A 27,523-nucleotide genomic window follows, 5' to 3' on the forward strand; every position below is an offset into this window, starting at 1 on the left:
TTTTCTCTAAATATTTACTGATAATTTTCTAACAGAAGTATCCATTCATCCATTTTCCATCACGTTTATCCCAAGCGGGGTAGCGAGGTTGTGCTGATGCTTGTCTCCAGTTGTCTACTGGCGAGAAGTGGGGTACACCCTGGACAGGTCGCCAGTCTATAGCAGGGCAACACAGAGACAAACAGGACAAACAACCATTCACACACACACACACTTACTCATGTTTTTGGACTGTTGGAGGAAGCCGGAGTACCCAGAGAGAACTCACACATCCTCAGGAAGAACATGCAAACTCCATGCAGAAAGACGCCAGGCCAGGAATCAAACTCGGAACCTTCTTGTTGCAAGGCAGGAGTGCTACCCACTGCTCCACTTAGCAGTCCTATAATACAACTATACTTAAAATTATTTATGACTTGCATTAAGTTTGTTGGCTTCATCTCTGGAAAAATGAAACAAGCAGTAAAGATGTTTTTCATATTCTGTCTCTTGCATGACTACTACATGACAGAGGAAAAGGCTGTTACTGTGGGAAGCTAGTAGACCTTTGCAAAAACAAAAGGATATACTTGGAATTACAAGTCCTACTTTTACTGCAATCCTGCCTGGATAACAAAACCAATCTGGTGCTAAACACTGCATAAACTCTCTCACGTCGATGTAAAACGGATTCCAAAGCAGAACAAATGGAATGTGAAACAGATGTGTTTGAAAGTTAACAGAAAGCAGGAAAAAAGAGATGGAGATTATTGGGATGTTAAAACTCCATGGGAACAGTGGTAAAGCCCATCTCTGCAGTGCCAGTTCTGCAGGGGTCATAAGGGGAGTTAATAAGAAAGTGAATTATTTGAAGTGTTGTGTCCTTGTGTGCCCCTTCAATATGTTTTTTGTTGTATTTCCTTTCTTAACTCGTTCAACCTCCTGTTCATTATCAATCAGCACATTCAATGTGATTTTGGTATGATCTCACTGCCTTAGTAAGCACCATAATACATGTTATTCATCCTTGATCCTTCCATTTAATCTATCTTTAGTCAGACTGTCAAGAGCCAGCACACCCAAGTGTAAACACACAAATATCTGAATTACCTTATGGAAATCCTGATTCTAACTCTGAATTCATACTGTTCTAACTATGTATCCAAGTCCTCAATCAATGTATAACTCACTCATCATACATAATGCTTTGTGAGGAATTCTGGGCATAAAATTGTAATTTCTGCAATGACATCAGAGGAGTTGGATTAGCCGTCTGGCTCCTCTTCTTTCAACCTTCACGTCTTTTTGTAAACATTCAAATTAAAGCCGACACAACGACCACAAAACACAGCAGTACATAATTTAAACCTGACACCCTAAATGTAAACACGTCTTTCGCTACATAATTTACCCATGTTTCCCTCTGTGTTTATTTTGTACAGTAGCAGCTTTGCTCTCATGCACTTTAGTCTTGCAGTTCTGGGTTTGCATGAAGTCCAGTGGTGTTTAGCGGTGTGCAGCTTGCTTGGTGTTGGAATACTGCTTAAATTGGGCGATGCTATCACCCAGAGACTAAAGTAGTCCCTATTATCAACAGAAGTCCCTCATATTCATTTGTTTGTTGAAGACACCAGGGGTAGACTTTCTAGATTTGCATGGCTGCAATGACGTTTGCAACATTAACAGCTTTGGAAGCATTAACTGCAGCTAAACTTTCTGGCTGTTTTCAAAGAGAATGTTTGGAGCCAGAACACAGCTTCTATGTAGGTTAGTAGTCTCATAGGAAAAAAAATGGAGTTGTGTTTGTGTAGTAAAATCCTACAGGGTAAGGCTGTAATTATAATGTTGGTTACAAAAGTATTTTACCGAAAGCTTAAAAATATGGTCTGTGACAGAAAGCACTACAACTGAGACCCAAAAAAAACATAATTTCCTAGAAACAACATAATAAAAAAATGATCTAAATATTTGTTTAAGGTTTTTCCTTTGTTCTTTCTTCATTAGCGATTCCCAAAGTCCCCGGACTAATACTATAGGAAACCTTTGACCCTGACTTTTAGTTGGGTTTCAAGTAGTCTTTAGAATGTCAATCAAACAGGGGTATGTTGGAAGTAAAATCTCAACTCCATCAGTAATCACAATAACTTCTACATCCATATGTTACTTTATTATAAATACAAGGTTTTAATCTTGTGTAGGATTTATCAAATCTAATTCAATCTATTTTAAGGCATATTTATAAAAAATTTTGAACCAGTGCAACACATTAAGAGATGGAGTAAAAGGTAGCATAATTGTAATGTAAAAAAAGACAATATTAGGCACAACAATGCACACAAAAGAAAAAACAACTCATGTTATGAATACCAGTGGAAAAGTCTTCAACCAGATTTAAAAAGAGACTCTGAAAGCCTGATCACCCCTGAGTTTCAGACTTTAATTTGAAATGGTTAGAGGCAGCTGGTCAGCTGACCATTTAGCCCTTAACTTAGAGAACAGGTGTAGCAAGTCTTAAAGATACAGAGGAGCAATACAATAAAAATCAAATAAAAATAATTTGAAATAAATTCTGTAGCCCTGAGCTGATAGAAAGCAGTCATTGCAAGACTGATATTTTTACCTGTGTGTGGTGAAAAGATATTTAAAGCCTTAATACTTTAATTTCTGCAGATGATACTGCAACACTAACAGCGACTCTCAATGGGATTTACAGACCTGCACTTTGGCAGAAAAAATTGTAAGTAGTGTTGCACCAATACCAGTATCAGGCGGGTCCCCAATCCAGCACTAAAATGGTGGTATTGGTATCTGCGAGTATCAACACATAGGGCACTGATACCATTTGGAGAGCCAAAAGTTTATTTAACTATTGTCACCCATTCCAGGTAGGAAATAAAAATTTCTACTGGATTCACTTTGTATTAGTCTTTTTCCTGCTTCACAAAGGTAGGCAGCAGCTTGACAAAGCCATAATGGCAACTATTTTACATCCAAGTAGTATGCAGTTCTTCATATATACATGCACACATCTTTTTGAAACAGTTGGTATCGGTATGGTATCGGTATCGGCCAATACTGCACAGCCAGGTATCGGGTATCAGTATCAGGGGCAAAAAATGGCATCGCCACAACAATCATTGTGAAGCAGTCCCTTGTATTAAACATAAATAATTCCTCATTAGTTTTACAATGAAACCTCTTAAGATAAACGCATCACAATGTAAATTTTCAATATAAATATATGTATGATAGTATTAGCAATTCTGCACTCCGGAGGCGAGGCCAGCCTGCTGCACACCTCTCTGATACTCTGGTCTTGCTTATATCCTCCTATGCTGCAGTTATATGCATGCTTTTTCATTTGTTTTCTATTCTTCTTCTGTGTCCAACACACAAAGAAGTGGAAGTGACCAATGCTCTCTTCTAGAGCAATCTGAGAGGTGCTATAGAAAGTGCAAAGCTTCTTTGCAGAAATAAACAAAACAAAGCTGTCTTGTGAGAATAACTGTATTATAACAATGTTAAGGGAATATTTCTAACATTCAGAGACACAGTCAGAATCAAGTGTCAATGAATTTCTTGATTTTATATCTACCAGCACTTCTAAGGAAGCCAGTGGTTGTGTACTGATTTAGGCCCTGTGCAGAATGCTTTAGCTTTGATAACATATCACAATGTCTTTCCTTAAGTCATAATGGAGGTTATATTAGCTTAAAAAAAATTAAAAAGATATAAGCAATTCTAAACCTTCTGCATCATGCCAGAAGATATATGTTTGTGGTTATACGTTGTACGTGCTTATTATGTATCATAATCATTCTGACTTAAAGTGCTACTTTAATATTCTGAAAATGACTTTAACTTTGAGTGCTTTCCATGTTTTGGGTAAGTGTTTGGGCTTTAAATTGAATAGTTTGCAATTGAATTTAGAGTTCCTGTTCTATTTGGAAACATGATTGTCTTTCACCTTTCTCTCAGTTGGGTTTGCTAAGTAAGTAAACCAGATTTAAAGAAATAAGACCTTAATGTTAAATGCAGGAGAATTTCTTATGACATTCATGTGAATATAAGAGTATACTAATGTAAATATGTATATTATTCTGTGCTATACATTTCTTGTAACTCTGACCTGATTTATGCTGCTCATAAACAGATTGCTTTGGTCATGCTATATGAAAGCTGCTTGAGGCTGTTTGACTATTTTATCTACTCAGCTAGATACTTTGGCCTTTATATTTATTTGCAAACACACATTATCTAATAAAGCTGAATTAGGGATTTCTAAATGTTCATTTCTGTTGTAGGAACAACATATTTTAACCCTGCTCAGCCTTAACTTGAGGGTGAACTCACAGAGACACCCTATAGGTTCATATCTTTTGTATATTAGTAAGCTGATCTGGCTCAGCAAAAAGGTTAAACTAATTATGGTTTTGGATAGGACACAAATATGACACAACTGCTGTGCAATGTACATTCAACCACTGCTCTGAGTCTTCAGGTTTCAAATACCAGGGCATGATTAAATACTGAGGAAATAGGCTAACTCAAAATACCGCATTCCAGACAAATGCAATTAAAGTGTATCACATGTAGCGGATCTAAATGCTTTGATACCTGGTTATGTGGTTAAAAAGGTAGCTGCAGCTCACCATAATTTCAGTGGGGCCTTAACTAAATATTATATATAATATTATATATAATATTTAAGAACTGCTTTATCTCTCTATATATCTAAGTATGCAAGTTTAATAAACATCCATTAAAATCGAGCCATAGCTGCATTATAATTAACTACATTGAAGGCTGTCCCTCAAACATGAATAATCTCTATAATATTGACTTACATTCAATAATAATGAGTGAAATATATACATATTTGTACATAATGCTAATTTGGGTGACTGGATTTTAAAAAGCTAAATCATGATAATGAATTAATACTAAGCAATTGTACAATATGTGTTTTAATATGTGCAGAAAGTATGCCATATGCAATTAATTATTTACAGGATGTTTTATTTTAAATGTATGATTAATGGTTTTTAAAATAAGAGATTTTTCACTTTATTCTTCTTTTAATATGCATATAAAAATGTCGGCAAATAAATAAAAATTTGCTATAACTACCATAATTTGTTTTGCATCTAAACCAAGTAATAAAACCTTTATTTCCCATTAAGCAAATGCAACAGAGTTATAGAAATACCATGGGCATGTGCAGACTGCTCATGTGAGGTAAACACTAGAACATGGCGGAAAAGATGCACATGCAGGTTAGTGAGGTAGGACAAGCTACATACAATGTCATTGTTCAAAATATATGCAACTCACAGGTACACACTAAAACATGAAACCGGTTTTATCTTATTTTTCCATTCTGGAGCCTGGTTTACAAAATTATTGTTTACATTTTGCAAAAAAGGCTGCCTACATTTGAAAGAAATGTTGAAACGACAAAATGTCTTTGGGGTTATAACTAATCTCTTCTCCTTGTGGCCGGGGTCTAAGATAAAGTGTATATAAAAAAACAAAACAAAATGCAATTGTCTGAGAAATGCTTGATTTAAATGTATCATTGTGTGCTCACAATCTCACAATAATAAAAAGATAAAATGACTCATAAAGAAAAAGCATGCGAATGAATATATACATGAAAATGTGTTCATAAGCAATGTGATTGATCTCAGTGGACAGAGACAAAACAAATGCAGATTAATGAAGCTTATTGTCCATGTGTTCTAAGAGAACAGTAACTGTTTATTTGTATGGTTTTACTGTTTAATGTAATTCATCCAATAGAGTTCAAAATAGCTTAGTTTTGTAACTTTTATTTTATTTTATTATTGTGCATCAAAAGCATTTGAACCTGTTTAGGGGTAATCAATAACAGAATGATGTTGAAGTGAACAGTAATATTCAGTAATTAAACCAAATGTCCTTCATGTTTTTGAGTTTTCACTGTGAGAAGAAGAGAGTGAAGAGTGACAGATAAATTGTTCAAATGCCAAGCATATGAATGCTACCCATTAATTAATTAGACCTGTGCAGCTACAATAAAACTATATATTTAGAATCAATACACTGTCCATTATGATTTTAGGCCTATTCTCTACACACTTATATAAAGAAATACAGAATTTGTGATCGCAAAATACAAACCTAATAAGAAAGATTCGGCATTAATAGCAATTTACTTATCAGATAATCTTTAAGCAAGGAAATAGAAGACTGGTGGGTCCAAGTAAATCCCCCAAAAACTACATCAACCTTGAAAAAGTGAGTGACAGTCTAGGAAGGCGTATACTCACTGGAGTGGTTTTCAACAGTGCAATATGCTGCACGGCATGATGTTTCAAACCGGATCATTTAGCTCAGCTCACCACAGAGTCCAAACCAAAGCCTGTATCCTCAATCTGACCAAACAAGTCTGTCTGGACTTTCACTGTGATAGATGTCTAGGTTAAAGCTGTCATGAATGTGCCCTATGTGCATTTCTGTTTGAGTTTCTTATTAAGTTTCAGTTCTACTTTGATTTATGTTATTTAGTGTTTTCTTGTTCATTTATTTATTTCCATTTTGTTATATTTAAGCAGTGTTGTATTTTTCGGTTGCTCTCTGTCGCCCCCTTGTGCCAGTCTCCTTTTCTTTAGCTCCTTCTAGTTACTTCTGTCTACGCCTGCTCCCTATCAGATCATTATTCCTCCCATTGTTTCTGTATCCTATATATATACCTCCTGTTCAGTTACTCTTTGCTGGTTTATTGTTGTTACTTGGCTCCCCATCTGTGTTTTCCCCTGATGTCCCCTGGTTTTTTGGTTTCCTGTATTTGGGTTCTTGGGTTTTGTTTCTGTTGCCTTTTTTTATTAAATCAGCAAAACTCATCTCTGCCTCCTAATCTCTGCATTTGGGTCCTCAACCAACCTCCACCCAACCTGACAAAAACAGAGATTGTTGACCGGATGAATAAAAGGGATTAGTTAAAATTACAAGTTAAAACTTACAGTAGAAACAAAACATGCTATCTTATGTTGAGCTCTACAGGAAAGATGTTCTCAGGGCTGGATTTTGAGACAAGATTATCCTGCTACCTGAAATATCAAAGAACTAATAGGTTTTCTGACATTTTCTTTTTAATTTAGAAGATCAGATAGACATGTTACCTAATAAAATGAACAAAAACATTTAAGACCACAGAGAATCTTTTCATAACGAAAGCTCAGAATCATAACGCAGCACAAAATCCTGTCCAGACCCTTTCATCCTCTTTGGTAATACTTGGTCCAGCTTGTATTCCAAGTATAAATTAAATAGAATTTTTTTAAGTAATATATAGATATTATAGGCTACATCTTTTTAATAATACTAAATTGCCACCATGAGTGTGTGTGTATGCCTAAATGTAGTGTATAGTACTTTGGTCAGGTGTGCTGAATTGTGCTCAATGGTGCAATATAAGGACAGACCATTTAGATAAATATGTTTACCTTACACCACTATAGAAAAAATTGAAAATAATAAAAACCCACATAAAACTGCCTCGAGATTTTCTGAAGGTGGTCACAAACTATAAAACGCTGCGTTAACAGAAAGCTGTTCAGAAGAGAAATAACTCCTTCTACTTTTAATTGTAAACATAACACTAAAAACGAGGAGTTGAGGGATCAGCGATACAGAGCTCTAATACTTGATTACAGTTTTCTAAAGATTGACTGGAAAACTTTCTGGACCTGACAGGAAGTTGGCCTGGCCTGCTCTGCTGAAAATAAGCAACATTCATTAATTCAGGGATTTCACGGCAGAGCTTCTCCACTGGGGGTTTCATTATATGAACTACAGCATATGGACAGTTTTGAGTTACTAATAGCATGATGAATGGACAGCAGATCTGTTATGGATTGAGGTGCTTCTGACTAACAGAAGGATTTTAAAGTCTATTCTCTGAGCTACAGGGAGCCAGAGGAAGGACTTCAGAACCGGGCTGTTGTGATCTATTTTCTATAGTTCTAGTGAGGACGCAGGCAGCAGTATCTGGATCAGCTGCAGTTGTCTGATCTACTTTCTATATTTTATTTCTACAGCTCCAATTCACATCCTGTCATCTCAGGTCACTTTCCAGATCAACCAGATCACCCAGTCAGATTGATTCAAAGTTTTCTATCTAAGGAAAACCAGCTGATTGCATCGACTCATTGACTCTTCAGCAATCCCTCACACTNTTATGGAGACAGAGGACAGCTACAGAATGGGATTATAGGTTTGAAAGGAGAAAAAAAAATCAGGCAGTGTTCCGACTTGATGAATTAATTTGCCCCTGGGAAATGACTGACAAAGCCGATGTTGAAATTTCTTTAACGAGGAGCAGAAGACCTTAAGTGCTAAAAAGTGATCCCTGCCAGTTTTTTTTATTTAGTCCTGATTAGCTCTTTGCATCTGAGCCAACACTGCAAAATTGAAAGACAACTTAATAGGATTTTTTTTTTTACCTCTGACATGCTGAATTAATGCTTATTCTAGGTATTCTCTCTGATTAACGTAAATGAGCCATAAACAGACCTCTTTATTCCCAAAATGCTGAGAAATCAGGCCTCTCTAATACACAATATTTTCTGTCTTTCATAATTGTCAAGAACTTTGTAAAATGTTCATTATTTTAGTAAAAATTATTACTACCTGCTCTTCATCATTATTGATTGACTAGTCAGTGCAGGTAGCTTTGAACAACAGTGGTTTAGCTGGATAAAGCAAAGAGTCAGAGGCTAGAACCTGTTAATATCGTCTTCACTCTACAACAAGCTCCAGTTTCTGGCCAGCTTCCAGAGGAAAAGTTTGCACATGGGCTAAACCATGCTTCCAATTAGCTAATGGAACACCATGTTTTATCTCCTGCACCTGAGTTGATTGCTCACAAAAGAGTCCATTTACCCCTGAAAACACACACGCAGCAGCGGCATGTCTTCTATGCCTCGACATCTGCGATCATAGAAAATTTAGTCACTCGCTTCCAAAAAACAGTCCAGTAAATCTAAATATATATGTGAGCAGTTTTTACATCTGTGGAAAAAAAGCAGGAATTATGTGATTTATGCTTATTTTTTCCAGGACGCCTGGTCATCCAACTTTCCCCTTGACAAGTGCCTTTAACTGTATGTGTGCTTGCGTTTCTGTGTTTGTCTGCGTAACTCACGCCTATGCTCTAGTAACAATGCTAATCAAGCAGCGACTCATAAATATTTTTTATTATTTGTGACATGTCACAAAAAAAGTAAGCGTATATGCAACTAATGCAAAGATGCAAAAAAAAATCTTCAGCTAAATTGATCTCTTGTTGGAAAGTTTCACTTCAAAATTAACAAATATAACACATATTTTACAAAACCATAATGATTGGAACTATTAAACAATTATTTAAAACATATGTAACTCAAGACCATTTCTAAATATTATGGTATATATCCAAATGTCTAGGAACTCTTAATAAGTAAGTAAAAGACTCTGTTTTTACTTGGGTTTAGATAACATTTTTCTTAAGACCCATTTTTCTTAGTTATTGTTAGACCTTGGTAAAGAAAAAAGAACATGCCACTGAAATGAAGCAGATTTGTGTTGGAATGCTAACAAAACTTACCTTAGCTGTTGAGGTTTTTGATAGACTCAAAATGGCTCACCTGAAAATAATAATTACCTAATCATATGTAGTTATTTTAACATATTGCTTTCATGTTAGCAGGGTAGGACATAAAAAATTTTATTAAATTAATTTAATATGATCAATTAGAGGCCAAAAAAAATGCAGCAAGGTGTTTTCTGGAAAATGTTCTAGCTGCCAGTTGTCCCCCTAAAAGGTTATTATTGCTTATATTTATTTACATTAAATAGGTATAGGGTGTATGCTGTTCATTGCACAACAAAGTGATATTAGACACAGAATTGGTAAAGGAGATTAAAATGGTTTAGAAATCATATTTTGAAAAAAATAAGAAACAGATAAGTGCTGAATTGTTGGGGGGGGGGTACTGCGAATGCAATAAGCAGGTTTGTTGTGGATGTTCTACAAAGATTACATTCACAACGGATGCACATGTTAATAAAAAAAAGTTGTTTCCCCTCATTTAATGAAAGAAAAAAAACAACAATGATTACAAAAATAAACTAAATCTGTCAAAGGTATGACTAAATAAAGTTTCTATAAAAATGAAAAGAATGAAAGTCACACATGTCTTTGACCATACTTAAACAGAATTATATATATACTAAAAAAAAATATGCTCATGAAATACATAGCTCTAAGCAAAAATGATTATATCCTGAAAATAATGTGACCAAAGGGACATGTTATATCATTGTATGTCCACTGATTAGCATCATAGTTGTCTACAATCTTGTAATCAGTCAGAGGGCCTATTTATAGGGCTACAGGTAGTCGCTGTGCTGTTTGATGACTTGGTGTGTACCACACTCAACATGGACTGGAGAAAGTGAAGGAAAGAACTTTCTCAGGATATCAGAAAAAATATAGACAAGCACGTTAAAGATAAAGGTTATAAGACTATTATCAAGAGACTCCAAGAGTAATTTATGATAAATCACAGAGACTGATAATACATATGGTAGGAGAAAGAGCCCACAAAAACAGGTTGAAGGTGAATGTCAAGCATTGACATTAATGTCTTTTTGCACCGTCCTTTGTTCTACTAAAGTGAGGCGACCAAGAAGGATTTTTTGAAAACAAATAAAGCCATATTGGAATTTGCCAATCTAGATGATAACATTCCAAAAAGCTTCTGTGAGAATGTCCTATGAACAGATGAGAGAAAAATGTTATGTTTTGACAAGGCATATCTGCTCTATGTTAGCGGACATGAAAATTAGGTAATATCAAGAGAAGAACAGTGTCCCTACTATAAAACATGGAGGTGGCTCTGTCATGTTCTTTGTTTCATCTGGCAAAGGTTGCCTTGAATCTATGCTTGATAAAATGAAATATCATGACTCTCATGACATTCTAGAGAGAACTGTGCTGCCCAGTGTCAGAAAGCTTGGTCTTAGTTGCAGATCCTATGTCTGGCAACAGGATAACAACCAAAACAAAACAGCTAAAAACACCCAATAAGGACTGTTTTTAGCTGTGTGTTTTTGAATGGCCTTGTATGAGCCCTGACCTTAATCCTACTAAGCATCTTTTTAAAAAAAAAAAGGTTGCTGATGTTGCCCACTAATTTTACACATACAAATAATTTTGCACATTGTATGAAGACCAGCTTTGTATGCAAACAAACTGACACTTTTTTGTAATACATGAAAAACTTCTGAAGATTAGGCCTTAACTGCTAGATGGTAAAGGTGTGGAGGAGGATCTATGATGGTGTGGGCCCGTTTTTCATGTTTTTCTTGGATGCACTGTATACACTGTATATATCCATGTACCTTTTTTTTTTTTTTGCCCTTGGCACATTCTTCTTCTTTGACTATTTGAGCTGTAACGAGTGTCTCCACTGGGAGATCAATAAAGTCCATCAACCAATAAATTGTTCATAGGAATCCCCCAGATCAACGAAACCTCTAAAATAACAGGGCATTTCAAATAAAAATTGTCTGACTCTTGGGTAACGTATGTCTACTTTCTTCCATGAACATCTTCCCAGACCAATATCCCACAGAAAACTTTGCAGTCAGCTAAAGAGATGAGCGGATAAGTGAAGGCAGAGGAATGTAGATGATCCAGAGAGATAGCACTCATTTATCATCCATCTCAGTGATCTCTGTTCTTACTGTATCTGTTCTTATTCACAATGAAGCATATTTTCATTCTACTAAGAGAGAATATAATACCGTAATAAAAAAAACACACAAAAAAACCCCCACACTGCTGTCTTTCAATGTAACCGGCTGAATTGAACAAACCACGGCTAAATAAACCAAATAAAGAGCAAAGTTCTGCAGTTTTGCCTGAAGTCATGTTCCCATGTATAAGTTCTCGCACAGACATCATCCTCCATATTTTTCAAACTCCACTGCTCATGGTCACAGCCTTCAGACAGTACAAATCCTCCAGGTTGGCCTCTGACAAAGCAGAGCAATATCAAAGTCCGGGACCATGACAAGGTTTTTCCTTCTGGATATATTTTTAATATTTATGCAGACGTAAAAAAAAAAAGTAATAAACTAAAACAACAAGTGAATTACGTATGAAACACAACAGGATATTGCAAGGAGATTATGTTGCTTCCTTTTCAGCCACATGTCCCTCAGTACATGGCCTCAACACAACAACCCAGGACAAGCTTTAATTGGTGGAGGAGTGGGAACAAGAGTAACTTTCATAAAAGTAAGCAGAGGTTTTCATGACCCCAAAATTTGAGCATCTACATATGGTGTATTTGTTTTATTTTTTATTTGGGTAAGTCCTTAAAATACTAGGTACCAGGTACGGCGTGTGACAGGCCCACTCGGGGTTCAAAGCACGGCTCATATGTTGTGATAATGACTTTTTCTTGCCAAGACACAGCGTGAAGCAAATGCTGTCCAGCTGGATGAAGGAAAGGGAGATAGAGTATATACTGTTTGCAGTGAGGCTGAGAGGAGAGTGAGGTGTGTTATGTTTGGATGTCAGCAGAGCCCTGCTTCATGAGCGCCTGCTGGAAGCTGCCGCTGGAAAGATAATAAAAGGATTAGACCTGTTTTTTTTAACAAAGCTGGGTCCTAAAACAGAATGTCTCAACCGTTTCCTCTACACGAATATCTTAAATACTTGAATGCCTTTGTCTATTGCATGAGCATAAGATAAACAAGAGGCATCGGGGCAACTGGCAAAAGATCCACAAACAGACAAAAACGAGGGACCTTTTAGAGGTTTGAGCTGAAAAAATATACATACACTAACAGTCCTAACAATCCTTTGGCTTTATATGTGCAGAAGAGGTAATCAAGGATTTTGAATGTGTTAACATAAGGATATGATATATTAAAAGATATATTTATTATTTCAATTTATTCAAGCAGTGCCAATGCAGGACTCGTCTTTATTACAGCTCATACGTAGGAATCTAGTTTAGTTTGTCCCAGAGCTCAGATTAAAGTGGACTTCTACCATCGTAAATCAACTACCATCTCAAAATGATTATGAGAATAAACCAATTTCATGAGCCTGTGGTCCACAGTTTGAACATTCCCTCCATTTGTTTTATGGTCCACACTTCAAGAATGGGACAGATTTACCATGTCAGCAAAGTAAACAGGACCACATCCAGTGATTTTTAGACTCAACAGACCTCGCTTGGAATAAATTTGGCTTAGTATACCAACATAGTTAAAGAAACTGTATGCTGTTTTTTTTTTCTTTTTGTGGAGAATAAAAAAAAAAATCCTTTTAAATAGATAAATAAATAAGCCAAAAAATGTAGTAAAACTTTTGACATTCAATGCAATCATGCAAGACTTTTAGTATTTTTGGATCTAGAATGATTTACAGAAAATTATACTTCTTTGATTTTTTTTGTGGAAATATTACATTTTGTTCACGTTTTTGGAACATTTTACATATATTTCATGTTTGGAGCCTTTTGGGGGATCCATGTAGAGCTGCAACTAACGATTATTCTGCAAACTGATTAATCTCTCCATTATTTTTTTGGCGAATCAATTAATAATCAGATAGCCAAAGGTTCCTTAAAGAAGTCTTTATGAAATTATTTGTTTTAGAGTCTCCATACTCCAGTTAACCATTAATCGATTATTAAATTAGTTTAAGATTATTTGAATAATCGATTAGTCATGATTAATCCGATTAAGTACTTCAGCCCTGGTTCCACAAATTTTACTGTGTGATGTATGCATTTAGAACATTTCTATTTAGAATCACTCTAACTAGAAACTTAAAAAGGATAAAACATAATGTAAGGTAGTGTAAAAAACCAATATAATATTTCTGCTTTTACAATCCCTTACTTTATTCCAAACACAGCCAAGTCGCAAAATAACATGCAACCATGATCTCCCATCATATCACTTTGTCCTTTTTCATCATTAAAGTTAATCCACAAAGAGAACAGGGGGTTAAGGGTGCATTCAAAACAAGGAGCTGGATTTGCAGAACATAAGGTATGTGACTTACACCTCACAATGTTTTGAATGTGATTCATATCAATGATTTACCAGTTTTATAGTGTCTTTACTTTAAGATTGGAGAGGTCTACATTGTTCTTGGCTTGTCTTGGGCTTTATGCTCCTGGTGCAATTGGGATAAAATACGTTTGGACTCTACCAAATAAAAGAAAAACACTAAAGATCTTATTTGCTGGAGGTTAGATATTAACTCTTTATAATCTCTTAAAGGAACTCTCTAAACTTTCCAAACATACACAGTTCATTCACTCAGTAAATGTGTTTATTTTTACCCTGGCTTATGAGTTTATCTTATAAAGTTTTCAATCAACATGAAGGAAGTCCATATGGACTTAATATGTTGCAATCCAAAATAGTACCTGCATCAATCCTTTGGAGTGAAACTCAAATCATACAATGGGCCCATTTTAGCTTTCTGCTCTCGTGCATTTATATGCTCGGACTAAGGGTGGTCAGGAGGTTACGGTTTGTTGGAGAGTTTTGACTGTGTCTCATGTCTCAGACAGAGTCCAGAGGTTTGTCCACAATGAGCCAAATTGTTCTCATGTTCACATATGGTAAACATCCCCCAAAACATTGTCACACTTTCTGAGAGTGTATACAGTACAAACAAACATTCCCAAAGTGCACGCTTGTGATTTGACAGAACTCGAAGAAAAGATACATCTGCAACAATAAAGGGACAAGAAAAAATAAACCTAACAAACATGAAATACTACTAAGATGTAAAGCTGAACTACCAAAGAGTTCATGGGAAGAAAGTAATTAGAAAGAGATAACAATCAACTTTTTTTTATTTTTATCCCTGACTGGTTATTAACAGGTTTAATACTGAAAAATCTGATCACTTTTAAGCTGACATAAATAAAAACCATCATCACCACATCATTTGTAATCATCACGTACATTACACAACAGCATTAGTTTGAGTTTAATAAAAATTATATCATATTACTGGCACAAATGACTGTAAGTCCATTTCAGGTGGGGGGCAGATTCTAAGACTCCCTATAATTGTAAATAAAAGATATTTTTTCATAAAAAATATAATAGCAGATGTGTACCTTACACATAGCAGCCTAGACCATAAATACAGAGAATTAATAAAAGAAGAATTGTATTATTTATCTCAAGTAACAGCATTTTTATTTTAATTAGGTATTTCCTTTTCCTGCAGGATATGCCTGCATTAGGTTTCAGATGGCTGCTGCTTATCTTCATGGTGACGCTGCTAAATGGTCGGCAGAGTAAGCTAGCAGGGTGAGGGCCTTTGTGCTATATATCATGAAAATTGAAACTCTGAGTAGTTCAGGTGGTTAATACTTTCATCTTAATGTATAAAAAGGCAACACGGTAGCTGAGTATTTTAGATAGTAAGCTTCCAGAATCTCTCTGTTCGCTATTATTCCATGTCAGGTCATTTGACATAATATAAATGTGTTTTTGTCAGTAAAGCCTAAAAGACAATGCAATTAATCCTTTATTTCAATTTATGAGACTAAAATTGATGCTGATGCTTGATGAGGCTACATCATAATAGAGCTTTACATCATGAGAAATTTTGTTTTTAGTTTGAATTTTTCTTTGCAGATTGTCACCAAGGCCCAGTCTATGCTAAATATGTTTATCTTTGACTGGCTGTTGCCTAATAAATGACAGTCAAATTTTTATTCAGTAATGTTTAAATGAATAACATTCAATATTGAGGAAACCAAAAAACAGCTTTATTAGGGTCACACCATGAGACTTCTTTTAGGTCGGGGCCTAGAAATCGACTAAGTCTTTGCAACAGGAACTGGGAACCTCCAAAACCAGTTAAATTCAGAGACTGCTGCTCTAACCAATGTGGTCACGCTGAAAACAGTTGTTTTAATGGGTTTGATAAGCATCATCTAAATATGCTTTTACGTTGACAAAGGGAGCAGCGGGGAAGTACGGAATTTCCCACCTCACCTTCATCCTTAGCAAAAACTGAGGGTTTAATAAATCATTAGTTTTATCTTCTTTAAGGTTAGAGTTCAACAATTTTAGCACAAATGGCTTAAGAGAAAATCATTCTTATTTTGTTTTTGATGTTTTACTATGCTTTCTGTTTTATAATCACTGTATTTGTTCGTATCACTCAGTATTTATATTTCTAAATGAAACTGAGTCAAGACATATATGTCAATGATGTTTTATATCCTATTTTTTTTAAATAGATTTTATCTTTTGAACCAAAGATTTCTTGAGCGGAAAAAAATTAAGAAATAACAGAATTTTATCATTCATGTTTTTATGTAAGAATAACTAAATCAACTTATTCCTTTACTCCATTGAAGCTCAGAACTGCTTCCTCTATCAGAAAACCTTCAACAACAGGAAACTAATCGAAGAATTTGTATTGGCAAGAAATGGCCTTGTCTGTGCATCTGTATTTCTTTTTTAAAACAATGACAATAAAGATATATTTTTAGGTTAAACTCCAGAAGTGTTCAAACCTAACTTGAACAGAACTGATTCTGACAAGGGCTCTAAGTCAAAACCATGATATTGAGCAAGATGTGCAAATATTGCAGACCATCCCTCTGCGGCTCCCTTTAAGCAGACTGCCGCATTTCTCCTCATGTTTAGCTTGGATTTGAAGCCAACTCACTTAATACTTGTGGGACAGCTAAACATTTAAAGCTCCCATTTAAAAGGATCAAGTGCGGGCATTGTTTGGTTATGTTCTCCATATGTGTTGGCTTTTTACTATTTGAATCCTTTCTCCAAAAAAACAGCAGAGCACTTGTGAAAATAAACGTGGCTTCAACCCTACACAAATTGTGGACTAATAGCATGTTTGGACAAAACCAGTCTTAGGATAGAGGGGATTTTTCCATTTGTGAAAGGACGTGGGGGGAAATGACAGTTTGATGTTTATCTGTTAGAACACTCGTGACACTGGAGCTCTACCTGTAAAAAAAATAAAACCGCAAATCTATTTATTCTTATGAGGTGGAGCTGCTCCTGCACAATCTGTGTAGAAAATATATATATATATATTTTTGTGGTATGTGTAAAGAAAAATGTTTTACTGGAGAGTTTTTTAATAAGAATACAGTTGTAGCTCCAAACTCCTCAAATAAACTAATTTCTGCCAAAACAAAAACAAAAAAAGCAAACTATGGAGTTGCATAATTGCTGCAACCCTTTTTAAGGGTAAAACAAATTTTCTCAATTAACTCTGTTAAGGATATGACTCTAAAAATGTTGTCACCTAAAAAACAAAAATAAACAACAAAATGTATCCTAAATTGACAGCTGGAAGGGGACACTTACTGATCTTAGACATTATTGTTATATGTCTGACCATTATTTTTCCAGATGTGTTGGGATTTTTTTATGAACTTACCATGCACTTGTTGGGTTTCTCACCAGAGTGGACCCTCATGTGAATCAGCAGCTTGTAGCGAGCATTGAAAGGCTTGTAACGCCGAATGCAGCCAGCCCAGAAACAGGTAAAGTCCTCCCCTTTTCTCTGGTCAATGTGGACTTTCTCAATGTGCCTAACAAGCTCCTCCTGCTGCTCATAAGCGGCGCTGCAGTCGATCCAGCGACACACCTGCTTTTCAGTCTGTTCTCCTCCTCTGACTTCTTCCCGCTCTGAGGTTGTGTTGGACGCAGTTGGGGGTCCAGGAGTTTGTTTTAGTCCGAGGGGGGAGGCTTGTGCCGACTGCTGGCTCTGGTGCTGAAGGTGCCCCCCGGGAGTGGGGCCCGGATATTGGTGCAGGTGATAGGGAGGAGGCATGGCTGATCGGGACGGGTGGTGAGAGTGACGATGGTACCCACTGCGGCCTCTCAGGTGATGATGGTGGTGATAATGATGCTGAAAGATTTCGTCTCCAGTTGGAGAGAAATCATCAAGAGGTTCCTGCTTAAGAGCTGCCCCACATCTTTGACCATCATCCAACAGGCAGCCAGCTTCGGAACCGGAGGTTAAAGTTCCAGACATAAAGGTCCCACTCATCAGTAGTCCCAAACCGTCCAAACCTCTTTCTTCACCTTCCTCAGCTGTTCCTCCAGACCCAAGTCCCTGTAGCATGGAGACTTGCTCCTCACAAAGCCCCAGGCTCTGCCCAAGGCCTGTCTCTGGCTCCACTAATGACCCTGAAGAAGAAGATGAGGAGGAGGAGACTGACAGGGACAAGAGGCAGGTCGCAGGTGAGGATAGCTGACAGCTCTCCTGTAGCGCTCCTTGCTGGGGGGTGCTGTGACGTGGGGGCCTCCGAGGGGCTTCCCGCTGGCAGGTGAGAGAGGGTGGGGATGTAGAAGACGAGGAGGAGGATGACGAAGAGAAGCCGGCGCTACTAGCCTTGCTGGGTGAGAGGTTAGTTCGGAACCCGTTGACGCATGCAACTGTCGACATGTGGGTGGAGGACCCGATAGCTGCAGTGATATTGATTTCCTTGGAGGGAGTGCCAATGGCTGATGGGGAACTTGTTGCGGTGACACCGCCTGTGCCAGCAGCGGTAGTGGACTGTGAGGCCAGGGACAGGCAGCGCCTCTTCACACTGCTAGCGCTGAGTAGCCGCGCTGAATGATGGGAGCTAGTTGGGGACAAAGCCAGCGGGGAGGAGTCATCTCCATTATTAAAAGGTTGCACTGCATCTCCTGACACAGCACTACCTGCACAGCTCACTGTGCATGCGCCATTTCCATTACTGCTAATATGCAGGGCTGCTGCAATGTCATCCCTTGATGCCTCCATAGTTTGACCTGCCCTAGAGGCCTGAAACACAGACTGTGGCAGGCCTCGGGCATTGGAGGTTCTGTGTCCAGATGAGCTCTCCTGTTTAATTGAGTAAGGGGCAGAAGAGTGAACCATGTTGGCACTGCAGCCAAGGCTGTCTGGGGCTCCAGGCAGGGCCCTCTGGAAGGCAGAAGTGCTTCTGTAAATGAGAGAAAATATGAGCTGCATCAGCTCCATTTCTGCAGATTGAATCTTTCTTTTTCATCAAAAATGTTTCAAATGAACCTCAGATTCATGGCAGAGTTAAAGAGAAAATACAAAGTTCTGATGTCATTTAAGAAGCACAGGCTGCCTGTGATCTAGTTCTGTTTTATGACATATTGAAAATAGATCTTCTCGTAGTGAAAGGATATGAATGAGCATTTAAGACTAAGGAAAGCGAGACGGGGGAGGGTAGGATGGCTTGTGAGACCGAGAGGCCACTAGCTAGTGTGTCCATCTGACAGGCTTTGATGACACAAAGGGGTTAAACCCAACCCTGCATTGGGGATAAATAAGGAGTCACCTGTTTTGGTGCCATAATTGCGTCCTATAAAGGGTCGCCCTTTACAATACTGTGTATTATGGTGGGAATCTTTGCCCTTCTGAATGGGAAACCCAGGTCATATTTCCCCATGCGTTGCTGTGATCTCCGACATAATCATTCCTGTCAGCTGGCTCATTATGGATTTTGTCCAAAGCCCCTGAGTGATGTGAGAAGAGCTCACCTTTCTCCAGTCTGTCTCATTCAACTATCATCTTTGTCCCTTCCTCTGAATTTATTGAGGAAGGAAAAAGAAAATGAGCAACCACTAGCCAGAACTGGAGAGAATAATCTGCAGAATATGTCATTGTTCTCATTAGTAAAAATATGATCCCCTTATTCTTTTATTTAAAATAACAAATTTGGATTTAGCTATAAAGAGTATATTGAGAGATAATATAGAAAACATCACGTAAGGTTTATTTTAAATAACAGAACGGGGTTAAAGCAGCCATTACAATGTCTTTTGAATCAAAACTAATTATAGATTTACTTAGCAATAAATTACACTGTCTACATGATGTAGTTTACATCACCATTTAACATTATCATCATCATAACATTATTAGTGCTGTAGCATTAAAACGACAATATATTTGCAACTTTATCTGAAGAAATCAAAAACAATAGTGACAGTTTTACCTGCTTTCATGGTGAGGGCCATTCTGCAGAAGAAGTTCAGGTGCTGGTCTGCTGCAGTGAAGGCTTGGGGGGTAGAGCCCTTGTGAAAGGCCCCCCGCTGGCAGGGGTAGGCTCTGCCCACAGCGCATTAGGGTGCCATCGGCATCGCCCAACTCAGAGCTTTCATCTTTCTCTGAGCAGTAGGCTCCATTTACTACAACAAAAACAACAGCAATCAAAACAAGACAGGCTGTTTTACATGTGAACAGAGCATATGCTCAGCATTTAGACAATGACACTATCCATCTCTCAAATGTGCTGACATCACAGTTTTATTTAAGAAAAGCAAAATAGTAACTCTCTGTCTCTGTAAAATAAAATAAATACTGACTTAGTAGATCTTGCTCACTCATTTTCTGGCTTTCCTGAAGTAACAATGAGTTTAAACTTGGGGTTGTGCCTTCAGTGACATGTTGAAATCTTATTACATTATGAAGGATCTCTTGAGGAATAACTGTTGGCTGTCACATCTGTAAGATTGAGTGATATATTAAGAGCTGCCTGGCAAAGTGCAGCTGGTAGTTGTAAGAATTTTGCCAGATAGATCCATTACTGTCAACACCGGTGTAATTTAAGGGGGGTTTGTTCCAAATGGCAAAACCTTCATTTTGTATAAAAACAATGGGTTTGTACAAGTTATCCCACCACTAAAACAGTTGCACAATTTATTAATGTTGACTTATTTGCCTTCAGTGTCTTGCAAAGTTGTCCATATCACTTGAAGCATTTTATTTAATTTTTTTTTTACATTATAACTCCAACTTCAGTGTCAGTAAAAAATAGTTGACTTTATTTGAATTTAGTCACTACCAGTACTAACAGACTAAAGTAACCTGTACATGTTTCTTTGTAAAGTGGATCAAATTCAGTCAGATGAGATAGAGAACATCAACTTCTTAATTGCATTGGGTCTGGACTTGTATGGAGACCTTTACCACAACTGTGCTTAAAAATGTTTGTGGTGTGTTTTTATCAGCTTTACAGAGACTAAAATGTCAACTAATAGTTGCAGTTTAGCTCAATGTCACGATAGCTCTTCTGTGAGCATTTATCATAAACCACAAGTTCATACAGACTCTGTCAACAGAAGCCATTGTATTTAATGTGGTAATTAACATGAGCCCCATAGCGCTGCAGCAGGACAGAAACCTTTTTCAGTCCTCGATCATATTTATGGATTGCATCTATTTTTGATGGATGATGGAGCAAATCTTGGAAATGCTTAGGAACCCGATGAGTGAGAAACAAATCTCAATCAAGAGCAGTGGTGTCAAAAGTACACACATTTGTTGCTTAAGTAGAAGTATAGATACTGCAGTTTAAAAACACTCTGGTAAAAGATGAAGTATCAACTTGACCTCTAAACTATTTAAAGTATAAAAGTATAAAGTAACCTTTAAGAAAAAAAAAAACAGAGCCAGATGCCACTATATGAATTGAAAGCTCAATTTTTCAACTATTTCGAAAAAGGCCAAGGATGAGGGAGGTCTTGTTGGTCTCCATCTCCCGATACGCTCTCGCCTGTGTCCGACCTGTCAGACATTTCAACATCTTTTTCTGAATCCGACATTGTAGCATAGCATAGACAATTCACATTTACAGTTTGAAGAACACCTGCTTGCTTCTGATGATTTCCTTTAGCTAACCAATGAGCGCTTGCGTTATATGACTCATCCAATTACATTAGTTTTCACTAGATGTGGATGGAGCCAATGATCTGCGTTGGATGGCGCACATTACGTGAAATCAATATTTATAAACATAAAACCGAAGCCAAGAGTAATGAGTAACGTTTGTTTTAAAAATGTAAGGAATAGAAAGTACAGATACTTGTGTGAATATGTAATGAGTAGAAGTCAGAAGTAGGAAGAAAAAAAAGTAATGGAGTAAAGTATAGTTAACTAAAAAGTGTACTTAAGTACAGTAATGAAATATTTGTACTTAGTTACTTGACACCTCTGCACAAGAGTATACTGGATGCAGTACATTCAAAAATGGGGGACATTGCTGTTGTGATGCATTATCAAATCCTATAAACATCAAGTGTCGACTGCTGTACAGCGCAGTTTGCAAGAATGAATCAGAACGCAGTGAGTATGAACCAAAGGGTTAGTCTTGATGATATTATTTCTAATGAGGTCTGGGCAATTCTAACACATAATTATGCAATGAGTTACAGCACTTTATTATAGCCCTGACTGTATATTTACAGTGGTTATCCTGCTGAGGTAAACTTCAGATGAAGTCCCAAGCCTTTTGTTGGCTCTAACAGCTTGAGCTTGAAGATTTCCCCGTCTTCAGCTCTATTTAACTTTCAGTCAGCTCTGAACAGCTTCACTTCTGCAGCAGAAGAAAAAGATACTGGCAGCTTCATACCACTGCAATGTATAAATGTGGGGATGGTTTATTCAGGCTTATATTCAATGTTAGTTTTGTAACAATAATTTTACATGCAGGGCAAATCGACATTTTGTTTTTTTTATTGTGTGTTCAGGGCATATTCTTCAATACTTCCTCAGAATACTCCTACAGTAATAATTTTCCCGTCAATAGATTCTCCCACCTGAGCTGTGTAGCTCTTAAAGATTCTATTGGCCTCTATGGCTGCTTCTCTGGGCAAAGATTTTTTTCTTTGTCTGTTTTGATGAATGACCATAAGGTAGCAAGTTTGCATTTATACTGCGCTCTTTCCATTTTTTTAGTTAATAGACTGAAGAAGGACACTCCTCAATGTGACTTCCTGACATGTCTGGAAGTCACATTGTTCAGTTTGTTCACTAATGCTTTCTAATAAACCTTAGAGCCCTTACAACCCAGCTGGACTGACACCAAAATAAACTTGTATGCAGATTCCGTTTACTCACTTAGTGTCTTCTGAAGGCATTTCGATGAACTGAATTTTATTTCAAGGTATCAGAGTAAAGGGGCCTAAACACAGATGCATTATATGCCTTTTCAGAATTTTTCATTGAATATAACTTATAAAATAATGTATGATTTTTATATTGATTCACAATTATGCATTGCTTTGCCCTGCTCCATCACAAAAACTACCAATAAAATAGCTGAGGTTTTAATGTTGATCAATTCGGTGTTTTGTTAGAGTCTCATTAATTATAAATTATGACTTTATTATTATAATATAGAATTGTTAGATCTTGAGAAAAAATAGATCAGATACATCTGAAGGTAATAATTACAGATATTACATGGGTGCCTGACAAAAACAGGTTAAAAGGTTAATTTTAAGAGGAATTTTGTTACCTTTTTATTTGTATAAAAATGGTAATTTAATAAAATAATGATTATTCTTTAGCAAGAAATAAAAAAAGAGAAGTGTATGAAGATGAAAAGGCCTAGTGTTTGTGTGTGCTGAAATGCTTTGAATGGTAAATCGATATCCCCACACATTCATATACTGACAGGGGCCACACGTTACCAGCTTAAATTTTTTAACTCAATTTCACAAATTTAATTTTCTCTTAACAGTATTATTCACAGTGTTATCACACAGAGAGAGTCTTTATTGAACAAGTAACCCAAACACTATTTAGGTAAGAAAACATAAAGAAAAGTTTGGAGAATCATTTGAAAAGAGGGTTAAGGGACAAAAATGAATTAAAGATAAATATGTGGAGAGTTTTAGCAAAGTGCAAACATAAACAAGAAAAAAAAAAATCACAAACTGGAAATGTAGGAGTTGCGACACTGTGAGTTTAGGAAAAAAAAAAAACTAAGCAAAGATAGGGAGGGAATGTTTTTGAATTTAGGAAAAAGGTTAAAAAAAATAACAAAAGAGGAGAAAACAAAAAAAAATTTCATGGTCATGTTCTTCAGAATTCAACAAACATCGTCTCACTTATTGAGTGCACATTCCCTCGGCATTTGTCTTGCCACAGTTCACAGCAGAAACACAAAGAAGCAGAGAGGAGGCACGAGCTACGCAAACAGTCCACCGTCGCCCTGGGACTGCAGCAACACCGCTGGTTTCACTCACAGCTGTTAACTGACGGCTTTCAGTCGTCTGTTTTTAAGCAATAAAAATTGTTCTGTTCTGCAAATTCTCCGTGTTCTTTTTTTTTTCTTAACTCATCCTCTTTTTTTGGCTCTATATTTGCTATTTATGTACGAGTTTATTTCTGTATAAAGGTTTCAAGACATACCCACATGAAGCCATATTTTCTTTTAATTTCTTGATATTCAGGAATAATCAGTAAAGCAGAGCAAAGGGCACTTGAATAAGGTTGAAGATCACTGGCATTAACAGCTGTGTTTCATAATTGAACACAATATTTGCCACATTTAACAGAGACGATTCGAAATGTTTCTACCTTTTTTTTTACTTCTATTCACGGATTATGCTTCTATGCTTGAATAAATCTTTAAAGATCAAAAGGAAGAAATAAGATTGATGCCTTCATCCAACTCCTGACATCACTTCGCATGCATTACAATCTTGAATGCAACACCTTTACCATATTTATAACTCAGGTCTGTGTTCTCAGCATTGGTCCTCAGAAACCACTGCCCTGCATGTTTAAAGTGTTGCATCTTGTGCCATAAACCCAATTTGAAATATATCGAAATATATCGAAAAACTAGAGACAGCAGATGAAAAAGGTTTTATGGAATGGTCAGTGTCTCCAACATTAGATTCACCCAACCCAGTGAAATTCAGAGGATTTAAAAATAAGTATTTATTTATTCATTTAGGTATTACAATTGCAGTCTATGGAAGCAATAGAAAAATAGACAGCTGAATTTATTTTGCATTTGTAGACAATATTTTGTTAGTTGCGTTGGAAATACCATCAATCAAAAGGTGAAACTCTTTTGTAAAGTTTAACATGATAGTATTTATAGCAAGTCGTTTTATTTTATGTCAAAACCAAATGTGTTCAGGCGATCCATCATAAGGACACCTTCTGAGTGTTAAATGATTGTTAAAGGTTTCGATTCCTCCCTCTTTTCTGGGGAAAGCCAGCGCTCGGGTGATTTAAGGCTTTTCTGCATGAACAAAATCAGTAACGGTGGAGGAAACGACAGGCTCCTTAATATATGGTAGTTTGGATGAGAACCAAAAAGTAAATTCAGTTTATATTGGATGTGTGATGGTAATTCAAGACTGAACATGTCATTGAGTTGGAGCTTGGTTTGATCAAGAGGTGGAGGGAGCATCACAGGCTGAAGTGAAATGTGAGACATGGAGCAGGAGCGACAGGTGAAGGATGCTAGAGCAGATGAAAGATGGAGCCTTCTTTTTTTTTTTAGATGAAACATTTGCTATTTGGTCTTTAGGGGTGGGCTGCTGAGCATGACGGCTGTGGATTTCTCAAACTTTAGATTCCTGTTTGGCTGTCAGTGGGATCATCTTTTAACATTATACCATGCATTGCAGCAATGAGAATAAAAAATTATTTATGTTTTGTTTTTTTAAAAGCTAAGAGCCATTAAAAACTCAAACAATTAAATGTTTGCCACAGTATGCCTGCACAGCAACCTCTTCCAGTAACTTGAATTAGATGATTTTAAGTTTGGCCACATGACAAAATTGAATTTTCTTGTTAGGCTAAAGAAGAAATATAGGTGAAATAGGCTTGCAGGATTATTCTTTTAAACACCTTTCCAGGGTAGGATTCCCTGTCTTAGAACCTTTGATATGTTTTAGACATTTCACGTCTTAATTTGTGGTGTGTAAAAGCACCAGTGGTAAGAAACTATTGCACTGAACCACAGCTAATTGTCCTTGTGAATAGTTTATTTTCATTTGAAGTCAGTGGATGCACAAAATGTACAAAAACCTATATGAAATGAAACCTGATTTAGAACATACAGTAGAAAATCTTTTTTGACTGCTAATGATTATAGGTCTTAATGAGAAACTAATATTGACTCACATTGGTATCATCACTTAAAATAGAGACTGGAATTAGGCTAGGCTAGTTATCCATGTCAAGGTATATTGACTTTGAAAAAGTTTTAAAGTCTGAAACAAAAGATATAGGTCAGAAAAATATAGATTTTAAAAATTCTTATTGCTTACTTAATGTTTTTAACAGCAATATAAAACACAGTCTAGCTGCCTATTCATTCATTTTGATTATACATATATTAGTTGTTTCCAGACTGTCAAAGTTTTGCATTTTTCAAAAAAACTACAAATATATATCTGGGAATGTGTTTACTGATGAGTAACTTCCAAACTATGCCAAGGAGGACATGTCTTATTTTTAAGAAAATGAATGATACATAGAGAATGATTTATATATATATATGCAAAAATATGCTTAGAGAAATTAGGACTGGAATGATTAGAATTATTATTTTTTTTTTTCCTGCTGTATTGAGCATAAAGTCATGGAGCATTCTGTTTTAAGACTACGTTTGCAAACTACAAACTGGTCAAAGAGCTTTCTGGAATAAAAACCAGGCTAAAGATCATGCTATGTATACATTTTCAGATTCTTGTCCTAAAATGTAAGAAAGGAAGCTGAATTTAGCTTATCATGCAAAACTGCTTAGCACATCAGTACAAGCAGGGTGGGATGGTACTACATTTGCAAGCATTCAAACTTAATTAGGGAAAAGTATTTAAGGGTGTGAAAAACAGAGATGCAGCAGCAAAAAGAAGGATGTCGAAAGGAGGATTCAGAACATTGCCGAAATCACCGGGGGCAAATGCTCCATTCAGTAAAAGGAGACTGTACACAGATGTGCTGGCTCATCGTCACAAAGAGCCGTGGATGAGCATTCCCAGCTAAAACGCACAAGGCACAAATAAGGACTCTATTGTGATCAGCGTCCTGTGAAAACCACCCTGGAAAAGAATATGTAGTCAATTTTAGAGAAGGCAAGACACAGACACAGTGTTCCTAACATGATGGCTAATAATACCCTGTTACTTCTAAAGTGGTATCTTCCGCTCCATAAATGTCATCACATGGTATCAATTGCTCATTCTGCGTTCTCTCCTGTATAATTAAAGCACCACGTTCCCTTCTGCGAGCATCAGCACAGGATGACAGTAAACTGAGGAGCTGAGGAGGAGACCTGAGAAAAGCAGCTGTTTCTTCGTATAGTTGAAACCAGATATTTACATATGCTGCCTAAAACGATACATAGTCAAGTTTCTTTTCACTACCTGAAAGTAAATCTAAATTTTTTTATGATTATAAGTGAGTTTACACATGGCTGAATATTGAACCTGTATGCTCTTTTTTTTTATTTTTATATAATAGTTTTTTGATGATTTGATATGAAACAAATTTATTGGATATCTTTCCACAAACATCTCACTAAAATTTGGTCACCTCTGTTCTTTACAGTCAGGCTGATGTTCTCAGTCTCTTGGCCTCCTGAGCTGATATGCTCAGCAGCGATATCATTGTCGGATTTGATCGGAAAAAACTGAACTGGTGCATCTCTATGAATTTTTTACAGGC

At 36.7% G+C, this 27,523-nt stretch overlaps 1 protein-coding gene across 2 annotated transcripts in view; it reads right to left on the minus strand.

The window, feature by feature from the left end:
• Window positions 1-27,523, minus strand: part of LOC107081979 (zinc finger protein GLIS1-like) — a 122,189-nt gene that overhangs the window by 45,434 nt on the left and 49,232 nt on the right. For both annotated transcript variants that reach the window (XM_015370372.1, XM_015370371.1), the window contains exons 3-4: window positions 20,043-20,235; window positions 17,480-19,016 (exon numbers count right to left, since the gene is read on the minus strand). In XM_015370372.1, the coding sequence (XP_015225858.1) occupies window positions 17,480-19,016; window positions 20,043-20,235 (1,730 nt within the window). The remainder of the gene's footprint in view (window positions 1-17,479; window positions 19,017-20,042; window positions 20,236-27,523) is intronic.

The sequence above is a fragment of the Cyprinodon variegatus genome, unplaced genomic scaffold, assembly GCF_000732505.1.
Source record: "Cyprinodon variegatus isolate N-32 unplaced genomic scaffold, C_variegatus-1.0 Scaffold45, whole genome shotgun sequence".
In the NCBI taxonomy this organism is placed as follows: domain Eukaryota; kingdom Metazoa; phylum Chordata; class Actinopteri; order Cyprinodontiformes; family Cyprinodontidae; genus Cyprinodon; species Cyprinodon variegatus.